Source organism: Adelges cooleyi, unplaced genomic scaffold, assembly GCF_023614345.1.
Source record: "Adelges cooleyi isolate 19-005CV unplaced genomic scaffold, UGA_ACOO_1.1 ACOO_flye_CR_arks_rails_tigmint_CR_PRNA_1, whole genome shotgun sequence".
NCBI lineage: Eukaryota > Metazoa > Arthropoda > Insecta > Hemiptera > Adelgidae > Adelges > Adelges cooleyi.
Window position 1 is genome coordinate 5,158,333 of NW_026095751.1, and position 14,133 is coordinate 5,172,465.

Here is a 14,133-nt window from a genome sequence, read left to right on the forward strand (position 1 = left end):
ACCATGCATGATACACACATTGCATGGTACATACATTTTATCAGTTCAATGAATAAATCATAGTTAATTACTCATGCAATTATTACGAATAACAATAACGGTTTTACGAATTTGTAAACGTACAAAAAACCTGACACTAGCACAAAACTGTTATATCGTTTATGTTGGCACGCAATTTTTAACTTATTAAGTGTTACATGTATCCAATGCGATCGTTTTTAGACATTTTTCGGTAGGAATTTCAACATTTCGCATTGTATATAATATCTATAACGTGCTAGAAGACAAACACTGGAAACTGGATAAAATATGTCTACTTCGGATAACCGCTAAATAACGATATTGTCAGTCAAACTAGTTTATACGAGCAAACTGTAGAGTTTATAGACTTTAGAACTTAAAGTTGCTTTAACATAAATAACGCAATATGAGTATAAAATAATAAATCACGTTTTAAAGTGTATTCAATGTTAAGTCGAAGGGATTAAAAACAAACTTATTACGGATGTGATTTAACAAGCGGCTATATATAACTTTCTAATAAATCATTGTTCGCATTTGAGCGTCTTCGTTCTATTGACCTTTATTTATTTCAACGGTTTGATTTTTAAAAGTAAAAAATTTTTGTGATCGAGTTTATAAAATTGTTTTTTTCAAGATAAAATAAAAAAATTTTCAAGCATACTTAAAACTTTTGATATTAAACCTAATTTAACTGTGCAAAGTAACTATTAAATTCTGAAACATTAAATTTTGCAGTTTTTAATTAATTCAAACATATACATATAACACCTATCTATAAATCTCCTCTATACATTTTTACTGCACAAAATAATATTTTTTATAGGTAGATATTACTGTGATTTGTATGTTTCCTACTGTAATTTTCCACCATTCTATAAGTTGTTACTACATATCGCTAATTAAGATGGTTAAAACTATTTGACTGAAACTACGGCTTTCTGACCAAAACATATGTTACAAAAATCGGTACAATTGCTTAACATTGTCTAATGTCTATAAATTGACTTTGAAGTTAAATAAAGATACAGTCTTGAGCTTTTATTCGTGTAATGGGTCGCTGGGAAGTGTTATGTAAGTAGTTACCGAAGTCAATATAAGTAGGTTTGCTTGTTGATTTATTTTCCTCGAGTTGCGGTCGAATAAGTTTTACTTAGGCATGCGATTTTCAAATAAAGTATTCAACATGGATGAAGCAAAAAAAAAACATTATTTTTACTTTTTAGCTGACATGATAAAAAAATGAAATTTTGAATGAAAAATGATATCTGGGGTAACAGCGTGGAGTACACGTTTACAAACAGGGGCAGATAGGCCCACCGGGACACCGGGATTTTCCCGGTCGGCCGCTACTTTTATTGACGAAGATGGGCCGATGAAAAATATTGTTATTGACGATATTGTACAATGTACATACATACAAATAAAATAGTTCATAAATACAATAATACTAAAATCTATATTTAAATCTACAATTATAAATAATTGTCAATTAAGTGATCTGTTGAAATATTTTTTCGAAAAAAAATTTGATAATTCGATTTCAAAGTGCGCCTCTGGTAATAATATAATAATACCACTATATAGTGATATAGTAAAATCAAAATTTATATTTTTTCTTAAAAAAAAAAAAGAGGTTTTGTTGGATCTTGGATATGATCTTGCGGGCCTTTAGATTTTATTTTTTCCGGGCTGGTCAGATCATGCCTATCCGCCCCTGTTTACAAAACAATAATTAGTAGAGTTTCGTTAGAGTTATAATCATAATATGAGGGATTTTTTTATAACCTCATAATGTAATTGTGCTGCGAAAAACAAAAACAATGTGTCAAAAACAAATCCTAATTTTTAACAGTGCCCACAGGTATGTTGACATAACATTGTAAAACTAAAGATTCCACTCTAGGCCCACCATTTTTTTGAGTTCGTCATAGTGTATCGATAGTGCTATTTCTAAAAAAATATTCAAAACAAATTTGAAAATAATTTGATTATTTTTAAAAATGTTATGGCACGCCATATTTCAAGTTTAAAAACTTTTTGGGCTTTTTCTCGATTCCGAAGGGGTTTTCCCTTTCAAATTTTATCAACCCCTTGTTGAACTCTTTTTAATATTTTGCCCAATTTTTAATTTTTGCACCAGTTTGTCCTAGGCTATATACTGCAAAAAGCACTCGAGGGCGTTTTTCTAAAAAAATGTTGAAAATTATTGTGGGCAGGTAAAATCTTATGTGGGTTTATGTGGTTACTCCTAATCCACTCTTCGGCTAGTTTATCGCAAACAAATTCGTCGGTTGACGATATTTTTTCGACACTCGACCGACGGCGAAACAACGTAACGCACTTAGACTATCGACACGGAAAAACGTCGGTAAAACGCACCGAATTAATATATTCATAAAAGCTTATTATATTTAGTTCTCCCTTTTCGCTTTGGCGCCATACCCAAAAACAAAAAAACCGGCGCGGCGTTTAAATATTAATTTTGTACGTTTTTTCGCGCTCTAAACGATCCCGCTGGATACCTAACCGATTCATGTTTAAAAAAAAAAAAAAAAAAACCAAAAGATATTTCTCGCTTTATAGTTCTTGAGGGAATTTCCCATCGTCGTAATTTATTACTAATACCGTATATGTAGACTTATATATATATTTCTGTATTTTGCATTACATTGCCGTTCGACGTGCTCACGATTAATGGACGACAGCGCTGTTTACACCGCCGCAAAGGAGCGAAAGAGCGAATATTCGTGAAAAGTGGGCCGGCAGTGTAATAATATGTAATTTCCACTACCAATCACATGTATACATATATATATACATACTTATATATAAGACTGTGTGATCGACGTATACGACACGGATGACAAGCTTTCAAAATCGTACGTCTGTATCATATTTTCCCGCCCCTGCTGTCTATACATATCTTTATACTTACACGTGATACATTTTTACATGCATGCGTAACCGATGTCGCAGGGACATGTGGAAAATTATAAAAATACAATGCACGTTCCACATAATAATAATATCTAATAATATATATATATAGCTGTATAACCAAGGGAATATGTCGAACGAATCGAAAACCGTCTACAACCCGAACGTAGTGATTTATAAACAAAAATAATATATCAACTAATAACTATCAAAAAAAAAAAAAATTCGTTACCATTGTTCAATCTAATCTAGTGATGGACCTGAGGTTTACCGATAATATTATACAGTGTGAAAATATCACATTTGACGGTGTTAAATTTCTAGGTTGCTCATTGGGAATTAAGTATACAGGTAATAGTAATAAAGTCAACAGGCATCCAAAATATATTTTCATTTTGTTGGTTATTTGCCTATGGTATTAGGAAAGAAGGCGAACAACCCTAATCTTATGTATTCTAATACTAAATTATATAAAATAAATATTAAATTCAGTTTTTATTCTTTGTATTTATTTGGGAAAAAAATTGTATTCAAATAATTTTATTTGTGATTTAGGTATTCGAATAAAAAAAAAAAAGGAAAAATATCTTTGTAGTCCATATTATTTATGAATAAGTTTTCGACAGAAAATCGAAAAAAGCTACTATACTTAGTAGTTTAAGAATTGTTTTAAAATGTGTGGCTCAGTTTCTGTAACACAAATATTACCTCTGGCCCTACGCCAAGCTAAAGGTATATTTATATGAATGGAGTTTTGCACTCATAGACTCAATCTTTACTCGAATAATTTTTTTTTTTACACAAATATTATTTGGAAATTATTCATATAAAATATTATTGTTTTATTTGATTTAATACGTTATTCGTTATTTAGTTACATTTTTTTTCCAACTGCTTCTGCGAGAATAATAAAAATAAGGAATTTTATTGTACAAAATATATAAGATACATATATTTGGGAAATAAATTATACTTGGTCGTTTGGGTTTCGATCTAATTTGAAAATCATCATGGAAACAATACACGCGTGTCCCGTTTAGTATAATATTTTAACATAATATTATTATGGATCTATACACAGTGCCGTTACTAATGCATGGTAACATTAGGTACAGATATAATTTCGATAGAATAAATTGACGGATTGAAAAATTGAAGTATCGCGTGTCGAAATCCGTATAAACCCGGCGCGGCGCACGCAATCAACATTGTATTAGCTAGAACACCTTATGGGAGAGTTTACATTTTAATTCCCCCCCCCCCATTTCAAAAAACACACTGAAGAGTTTTGTGATTGAAAATTATGCCTGGTACACAAAACTTAGAGTTTACGAGTAAACTTTCCCATTGCTCGGAGTAGGCATTTAATAAAAAAGTTTTTCCTAATCCAACACTGTTCAAGCAATTTTTTACGCCTATAGTTTTCTCGAAAAAAAAAACAAAATCGGTATAAATCAAAATATAAACTCCATTATCCTAGATAATATAACAACATTTTTTGCACTTGGCCCTTCAAGTAAATAACAAAACTAAGCTAATGAATATAGACTTTTAACTCGCGTTTACGCTTTTCGAACTTATTTTAGTAAAGTTTAATGTAAGTTAAAAGTTATGAAAAGTTATTTCTCTAGATTGTAATCTATAAAGCTGATTTTGCTGTCACCTCTCAAACATCCTTATAAGCGCTTTCAAGATTCAAACGTACTACCTACTTACAAAAATTTAAAATAATAATTTTTCCAAACAAAACACTATTTGTATGTATCTTATCCAATGTGTTAATAAGAAATACATATTTATGTACGAGATCAATATTTACATTGAAATAAATATAAGAATTATGGTTCACTCACAATAATCGTTCCAGCTTCAACATTACACTTACGATACAACATGATTGACTTTATTTGTACCAAGCTTGATTCTAGCTAAATTAATTATTACAGTTTATTGTTTAATAATCAACAATTAAAACATTTTTTTTTAAATGTTTTAGTAATAAAAGTAATTCCATATTTCTAGAGCATTATATCTGTAGCTATACTTCAAATAATATAGGCATAGGCAAACGCATAGTTTATTCACAATTTGGATTTGTTTGGAAACGCTATTTTGAAGGGTTGCATTTCTAAGAATTGCTTTAACATAGCTTATAAAATAATCATTGTAGCATACGATAAGATTATGACGTTGATTAGAATTTCCAGATAATATTATAAATTAGTAATGATGAAACTTAACTAATAAATATTTAATTGTCTAATTTAGTTGAATAAATAAACAGGAAATTCGTCAAGAACTCTACCGAGTGAATTGAATTGATTTATTTGTTACGGTATGAGATCAAATTATTCGAAGTGCTTAGTTATTATAAATATCAACAAAGTATAGTTTTTAAAAATTTAAGTCTAGTATTATTTGCAATTTTTTCCGCGGTTGAATACGCTTATCTCAAAGTGAGCTCGATAAATAATTTAACTGTTAAGTTAATACACACAGATTGTGATTATTTGGGTGTGCATTTTAATTTGATATATTATGGTCTAATTTTGAGTGAAATTGGGTGGGAACTACACGTATTATTATTAATTATTATTATTAATTATTATTATTATTATTATGTTATTATTTCGTCAGCTATAATTTAAGTAAACTGTATTTCTTACTAATTACTACCAACTGAAATATATAGTCGCTATCTCTGTTTTATAAATGTTAACCTAAATACATACATTAACAGTAAACAAAATTAAATATTGTTTTTTTCTAATTTAAAACATACTTTCAAACAACCATTGCTAAATACATTTGGTGACTTTTATACCTAACAAAGGTACTAAAATCATTTAATAGTGATAATTTCCTGGTAAATTAATAAAGGCCTCGTTTATTACCAAACAAACATTATATTGGTAATTATAGTTTATAGTTTCATTTTATAGTATCGCGTTAGTGTGTACTTATTTCATGAGATATTTCCAGTTTCACGGCTTTTAATAACATTTTTGGTTTATGGCTTTATCTTTTCCTCCTGAGCACTTGGACAATATAAACACAGGCGTTTGGTTAACAAGTTTAGTGAGGTCGAATTTTTCGTTGTTGTTTATCTAAAGTGAATTGCAGTGATGAGTACTTATACCTAAGTATAAATAATTATACTTACTGTGTATGTATAACTAATACATTATTAGTATACTATATATACTAATGACGTGATCGTTATGTCTTACGTGATTAAATGTTATTGAAAAAAAAAACAATACCAATTAAATCATTTATTTTTTCGGCGTCTAACAATTCCGTTGATGTTTTAAGGTGGCTCGTTACGAACGACCCTTTTGGCGTTCTTTATTTATTCCCCTTAGACGACCGGGAAACCAACACTTTCCCAGGGATCAATAACCCCTTCACCTCCAGTGACGACCATCTTCCGTTCCCACTAGGTTAATGTTTATCCGATTACCCCGTCCGGGTCTCGTTGCTTCCCACCGGAATTCTGAGTGAATTATCTTCCTGGTTTGTTTTGCGTGCTCTACGGTCACTACCACAATGTCGAGACTTTTCGCCTATGTGTCCTCTGACCCCTCACACCCGGCCATCAGTGGTTGCAAAGTTTATTGTTTCCGCATTTATCTCACTCCTTTATCGACTTTCGACAATAATATTCAATTATAGCTATCACTGCTTAAAATTATTAAAATTATTTTTCTAATAAGTTATAATTATAAATAGAACTTAATTATTTTAAACTAAACCACAATCGCGATTTAATGTATGATTTTTAATTGAGGACGGTTGATTCAATCGATTAACCAACTTAAATGCAGTCGATCAATTTTAATTTACTCATCACTGATGATGGATGATGATTGGTTTTTTAGTTTTAATCAGGTTTTTAGTTAAATGGAAATTTTCCCAGCTCATGATTCGAGCTTAAACCTGTAACTGTAGTCCAATAGAAGCATTGTGACAAATATAGGGCTATTGACTATTTATAATTTTTTAAAAATTGTAATGCTCATTAAATAAACATACTGTACTAACCTTAGTTTTTGGAAGTTTTTTGTCGTTTCGGTACCAAGTAATAGAAGCTGGAGGTCTGGATCCTGCCGAGTGACACGACACGTCGTATCTGCGGTCGGCTACTAAAACTGATTCTTGTTTTGTAAGCACTGCTGATAAAGGAGCCACTGTAATTTAAATACAAATACATATACTTAAATGTAATCAATTTTATAAATCGTGGTAATTAAAAATTATTTACACTATGAGTATAAGCCGAAACAAAACAATATTCCACTTTATTTAGAGGTGCAATAATGTATATTTATAAATGGTAAGCCGTAAACTCATTTGATAAAATAATGTAAATAATTTTGTATATTTACTTTAGCAAATATGATAAAATATAATTTATTAGATAGATTTAAATTTCCCAATAACTAATAAATCTTGTTCAGTTTGAATTTATATTTTAGGAAAAAATAATACTAATATTATAATTTCACATAGTTAAAATATAAACAAATAATTCTGTACAATAGTAACAATTTTGTAACTTTTAGTTAAAATGATAATCAATATAGAAAAATTAGGTGCAAACGAAATACCTATACTTGCTAAAGAGGAACAAATATTTAAAAATGCAGGACAAATATGGTAATAAAATTACATAGGTTTGAAAATGCAAACAGAACGTTTTAATGTTTGCTCAAAAATGGATATTAGCTTCAGATTTTGATGAGCTGATCCTCGTGTCACGCGATTTGTCGTTTATTACGGATTTTTACTGTTAATTATATGTATTACTGTTATTTTCCAAAAAGTCAGTCCAGCCAAATCACTTTATAAAAATGATTTGTTCAACTGATAAAATATAAAATTATAACATCTACATTAAAAAATAAAATAAATGATTATCCGCTGACAAAAAAATGTAAAAACATACAAACATTAAAGTAACATATACATTTAGTACTTTTGGCTAGTCATAGAATTATCAATCATCTATTTTTTGTAACGTTGTAATAATGTCTTTATTGAATATTTCCACCGAAAATGTAATTATTCAATTGAAACAAATAATAGGTCAATAAAGTTACAGTTTTTTGCTAAATATTGTATCAATTCTAATATTGATGCAAACAATTTTATTTGGAATTTAACAATTTTAACAAATCTTATCAAATTCATCACACTGATGTAACGTACATACATTTCTATTGTTGTTTTAATTTGTAGATAATGTGAATACGAAAATCACCGTAGAAATGTTGTATTTAATAAAACCATTTACTTTAACTTAAATAAAATTATTGAGGTAACTGATTTAGAAAATATAAAACGAGGATGACAATAAAATATTTGATTTATATTTTCTGTAATCACATTTAGTTGAGCAAAATAATAACGATTTAAATTTAACAGACATAAATGATTACAGCTTATAGTTTAAGCTAATATTAAAAATTGTGGTTTAATTTATTCATACTAAATAAAATTAGGGTAACTTATATAGCTCTACAATTTCGAATTAATTTAAGAACGTGTTGTTAACTTAATTTCGAGTAATTTCCGTAATTCAACGTGAAACAAACCTATTCGAGACTTAAGTATCATTCTAGTGGTTATTTGTAAAAAGTCAGTCCAGTGATTTAGATTAAATTTATTAATAAAAAAGTGTTAAAAAAAAAGAAGTTTAGAAGCAAATCCAAGGTTTGAACTGACAATTGTATGATCGATATTTCTTCCTTCAAATATCCGTTGGACTTGTAGCGCACACTGCCAAATTCTATTACTCTTAAGTAGTTCTGTAAATGCAGAAATATTTTTCTATAGGATTTGTGATGTTGTATGCAGTTCCAGGGAAACTAGCCTAGCTTATAGAACGCTCGAGAAAGTTTTACTTTTTCCCCAGGTCAAATTTGGCCCAACTGTACTAATAGAGAGTTGCGCTAATTGCAGGTAAAATCTGAGAGAATGGATTGAGGCGGTTTGGACACGATGAAAGAAGGAAAGGAAATTAAATACTAAAACGGACGAAACCAATTAGTGTAGTGGGATTTAAAGGTATCGTTTTAGTAATACGTTCAAAGTAATTTTAAGGAATAAGTGCCATGCGTTACATATGAAGTCATAAGGGTTAGATATGTGGATTTGATTGGTTGATACCATTAAATGACAGTTGAGATAGGCAAAGAAGAAAAATTTGATCATTAAAAAATTAACCTGTTTAGGTTTTTAGATTTATTTTCATCCCCAACCCTTCCAAATAAACGGGGTTAAGGGGTAACGGGGCTACGGATAAAGTCTGTTTAACGGTAAGAAAGAAAGTAACTAGTTCCATGTTGATGTCGATAGAGTTAAACATTTTCTCTCGGTTAGGTTTAAAGGAACATTATGTGTTACACAAGACTATCATTTATAAGTAATTACAATGGAATAAAAATAATTATTCTAGACAGAGATATAATAGACGAGTCTGAAGCAATAAGTAACGAAGCTCGTTAACGGTCATTTTCATTATTATTTTAATTACATACATTCGGGGTCCTTTATTTTATTATTCCTTTTGTGTTGGCAAACGTATAATTAAAAACTTTTATGTTTTTAATTTTCTCCAGAGTAGGCGCATTTTAACTAGAACATTCTAGTATCAAACGCATACTAATGACGAACATTAGATTGCATTAAATTACCTTACCAAATCAGCACATAAAACGTGTACGGACGAACTATATTCGTATAATATTTATATACTTACATCGCAAGTCTAAGACGACGGACATCTGGCGAGGATCAATTAAGTGTGTATTCGTAGCTTGGCACGTAAATACTGAATTGAGATCACGCCTATTTACCGACGGCCAGTAGAGTCGATTCTCGAGCACGTCGTTCGATATGTGCTCACATTTATCATCGACCACGTCACCGTTTTTTAGCCATACCACAGACGGTGGTGGGTTACCTGAAAAAAAAAAACCCATTATAAATAATTTTTTTAGTCGACAAATTTGTTTACATATATTTGAGATGGTCAATTTTAAGATTTCGTATCGACTCCGAGCCACAAGGTCGTGTTAAATGCAAATAACTAAGAAAAAAAAAATGATTTTTCAAAATTAATAAATGGTCTAAAATTATTAAACGGCGTCGTGTGTATGCGATTTCGGTACACAGCTGTCAACTTTGCTGATAAACTATTAGTGTTAAAAAATAAATGGAGATCATCGCTATTGTGAACAATTTTTAATAACTCTTCGTAGGCCGTACAGTACATACAGTGTAAACATATTGTTGACTAGTTAAAGCAGAAAGTGTGACACGCGATTACTGTAAACTATTGAAACGGTTACCCGCATTAAACATAGGAAATTTAACAATGTTTAAGACGGTTTTATGTAGAATGAAAAGGTCTTGTTGCTGACCAACCACCCATTCAGCCTAATAAATATCAAGCTTTTTCCAAATTACCCCGGTCGTTACTATTCATTGGCGCACGGTTAACCATTTCTATGCAGATAAGCTACCTTTTACGGTTATGTGCGACTTGCATAACATTAAATGTGCAGTTAACTAAATGAGTTTTGACATGAAACACGAAATCTTGTAAACTCTACAGGGTATATAGATCGCATAGATACTATCGTCGAAATATCTATGTACTAAACATCTACAGAGTTTAATCCGTGATATTAAGATGCCGGAATTATCTTCGGCGACGAAGACTGAAACGATAACTGTCGTGGATAAAAAACGAAATGTGAAATTCGGCTAACTTGACTTAATAATTTGACAGCTATCCTTCTTTTTTCCTTTGGAGTTTTTTTATTTTTATTATATGATGTTCGCAGTCCCGCGGAATCTCAATATCTTTAAAAAAAATAACAATCTCAGTAAATTGCATTCCATTGTGCGAGTGATGCTGTTTTTCTATTATGTAAAGCCTCTTAATCGCACTACCGTTTTGTATAATAAAATCACCAGATTTCTTTTAATAGGTCATAATATAATACCTTTATTACTTAATATTTTATCAATGTTGTCACACTAATACATTTTTGGAGCATTAGATTAAATTTCAACATGTCTTGTATAATGCCACACTTTATTAATTTCTTCTTTCGTGACTAATTATCACGACTGAATTGTTATTGTATGTTATGATTTTGTCATATCGACAAGCCAATAAGAAAACTAATCTACATACCGTTTTGTAAATTCTGCGTTAATTAAAGTTATTCATTTATTACTGCTTATATGATCTCGGTTCTGTTTTAAATATATTATGAGAGCATTGTTTAATTTATCGGAAACTTTTTTCATTCGAAATGTTTTTGTATGGTTCATAAATTATTTGTGTAAATCTTCTTGGTGATTAATGATTAGTTAGTTTAGCCGGTAGTAATTTTTCTAACTCTAATGATTTTTAATAAAATAATTCTATAGGCTGGCAAAATCGCTTTTCCCAAAGGTTTAGTCATTTACTCTCGGCTAAGCTTAGTCTTTCAATTTGGTACCGATGTCTCTAGTAGTAATACATTGTTAGTTATTTTAAGTAATCCTTTTCCCTAGTCACCTTTCCCCCAGTTTTAATAGGATTTTATTAGAGCTTTCAGGAAGGTATTGAATTATATCTTTCATGGATAAAATAAATAATATTGACTATTATTAATAATAATATTACAATATTTCGTTTTAATACCACGAGTTCATTAAAGCTCAAAAGATAATCTGCGTTTTCATCCAATGATTAAATAGCCGACTTTTATAAAATATTTTGTAAAATACAAATTTTCTGGAATTTTTATTTTTATTGCTGTAAAAAGCAAAACTAAAAATTGCTTAAATATAGAATAGGACGAACATTTTTTAAAATTTATTCCCAGTACCAAATTTAACCGTGTTATAGAGAGTATTCTGGATTATTAAGACACTATTGTTTTATATGTATAAACGTGTTTCTTATAATTAAACTATTTTTTTTGCTAACGTACAAATTAGTCTGGAATTTAAATTGGCTTAAAATGACCAACTGGAAGTTAATGAATAGTTAATACTTTAAATATATTTACTAAATTTGTTATGCTTTTAAAATGAATTTAAAAATAATAAATTAATTTTATTAAAAAATGTTTTATCTACATCAATATAAGAGCAATATAGTAGATAATTTGCTACTAAATGTATGGAACAGTAGATACGGTTTGATTGACAGGCGTACCAGGTATCTGGTAACCAATTCTTACTACCAAGAAATTCTACCGTCATTTCAATTCTTAGTAATTTATTAACGTTATAAATTCACGATTTTCATAGTTTCCCTTAACAATACTGTAAACTACCATAAATCTAATAAATATTGAATGGCCCCAAGTTAGTTAAAATTTACTGAAGTTCACGCTCTGTTCGTCGGATGTCTACAATGTCTGGAGGTCAAACACGGAAGACAGAAGTGAGGGGGAGAGGAAGTTTCCACCTGGTGCAAAACGTTAGAATATTTTTTATAAATCCCAACCTATACCAAAAAGGTTTCCACATGCAATCAGTCGTTGTCATCCAGTTCGCCGTGAGAGCAACTAAGTTCACACAATTTCAACAGTTCGGAGAGCAAATAATTCGGCGAATCAATATCGGATAGTGAATTGCAATATACTAAGTGAGATTGGGCGAAGTAGAGAAACTGATGAAATTCAATTGCAAAAAAGACCCTAGAAATGGACATTTACCTAGGACTTGGATGCGTTATAAATTAAACGCACTTTATTCGGACAGCCGATAAAAAGTTCTCTCCCTCGCAAACTACTTTCCACAGATCCACGAGTAATATTTATCGCACGGAAATCTGTTGATTCTTTTCATTTTTACACTTCCGCTTTAAACAGGAAGCAAGTCAGTTGAAATTTACCCAAAGATTACGTGACGCGATATTATCTTTATGTATTGCACCCAAGAGATCCCAAAGCCCTGCGAAACCTTCTAAGATTATATAAGGACCGTGCACCGTCTACGCGTATGCAGCAATATAGTACATAATAGTGTTTTGTCATTATTTAGCGGTAATATAGATTTAGAGTTTGCATAACTACCCATTGCTGCTTGTATTGCTCTTATTATGGTTATTACTTATTGGTGTTATGGTCATACCTAGCCTAGTGTGTATTTTCTAGATTAGAGTACATAGTAAGACTAAATTGTGTTTTGTCAAAACGTAAATTATCAAATACATGCGTCGACGATGTTTATAATCTATCTCTAAATAATCAAAAATCATCTTCTCTGATTTTCGGTATTTACGATTTTGAGAAACACAATACACGGTAGAAGTAAACTTATATTGTTAAGCGGGCGATATCCATATGTTTATTTTGATAATTTAAAATTTTCCGTGGATCTATTTTTATAGACTACAAGCTGCCCCGACCCGGCGTTGCCCGGGATTTAGTTTGCTAAGGCTGAGTAAAATAATTACAAATAAGATAAAAAAAGTCAGTACTCCAGGCTGTATATTGTAAAGCTTTAGCATACCCCGGATTTTTCTCGGATTTTTTTTTGGATCTTCATATGCACATTACATTATATTGATTAAGTCCCCCTTTTACATAAAGGCACCAGTCCCAGTTCCAGATCCCGTTCCAACAGTGAAAAGCGTCCCCAGAATTGTGATACATAAAATCGGCCTGTTTCTTTAAGCATCATCTATCATTCGCTCGAATACCGTGGTTACCATGGTTACAAACCAAACGTTTATTTTGGCTTAGCAACAAAAAATATTTCGTATTTAAAGTACAAAGTTCGTGTTTGAGGCCACCCTTAGGGGTGGAATTTTCAAAAAGTAATATGCCAGTTATCTTTGCGGGAGTGTACTCAACAACTTCCCTAACTTTCATAGAGATCGGATGAATGGTGTACTAATGCATAAAGGACAAACAAAGAAACAAACAAGAATTCATTTATATATATATATAGATAGACTAGAGTAGTTTAAGAGATAAAACATCTATTATCAAACCTATAGAATATAATATATTCGAGGGCTTTACGTAGGCGTGTTTTGAAAAGTTTATAGAGAAACCAAGTGACAGTTGCACGGTTTAAAAATATATATGTCAAAGTAGGTTTTTGTTCAAGAAATATTAGAAAATCTTTATAGTTTATTAAAAATCAGCCTAC

General features: G+C 30.5%; 1 protein-coding gene across 3 annotated transcripts in view; it reads right to left on the reverse strand.

Annotated features, from left to right (window-relative positions):
* Positions 1–14,133, reverse strand: part of LOC126845472 (nephrin-like) — a 181,655-nt gene that overhangs the window by 25,030 nt on the left and 142,492 nt on the right. For all 3 annotated transcript variants that reach the window (XM_050584154.1, XM_050584230.1, XM_050584317.1), the window contains 2 exons: positions 9,725–9,928; positions 7,006–7,151 (listed from right to left, as the gene is read on the reverse strand). In XM_050584154.1, coding sequence (XP_050440111.1) covers positions 7,006–7,151; positions 9,725–9,928 — 350 coding nt within the window. The remainder of the gene's footprint in view (positions 1–7,005; positions 7,152–9,724; positions 9,929–14,133) is intronic.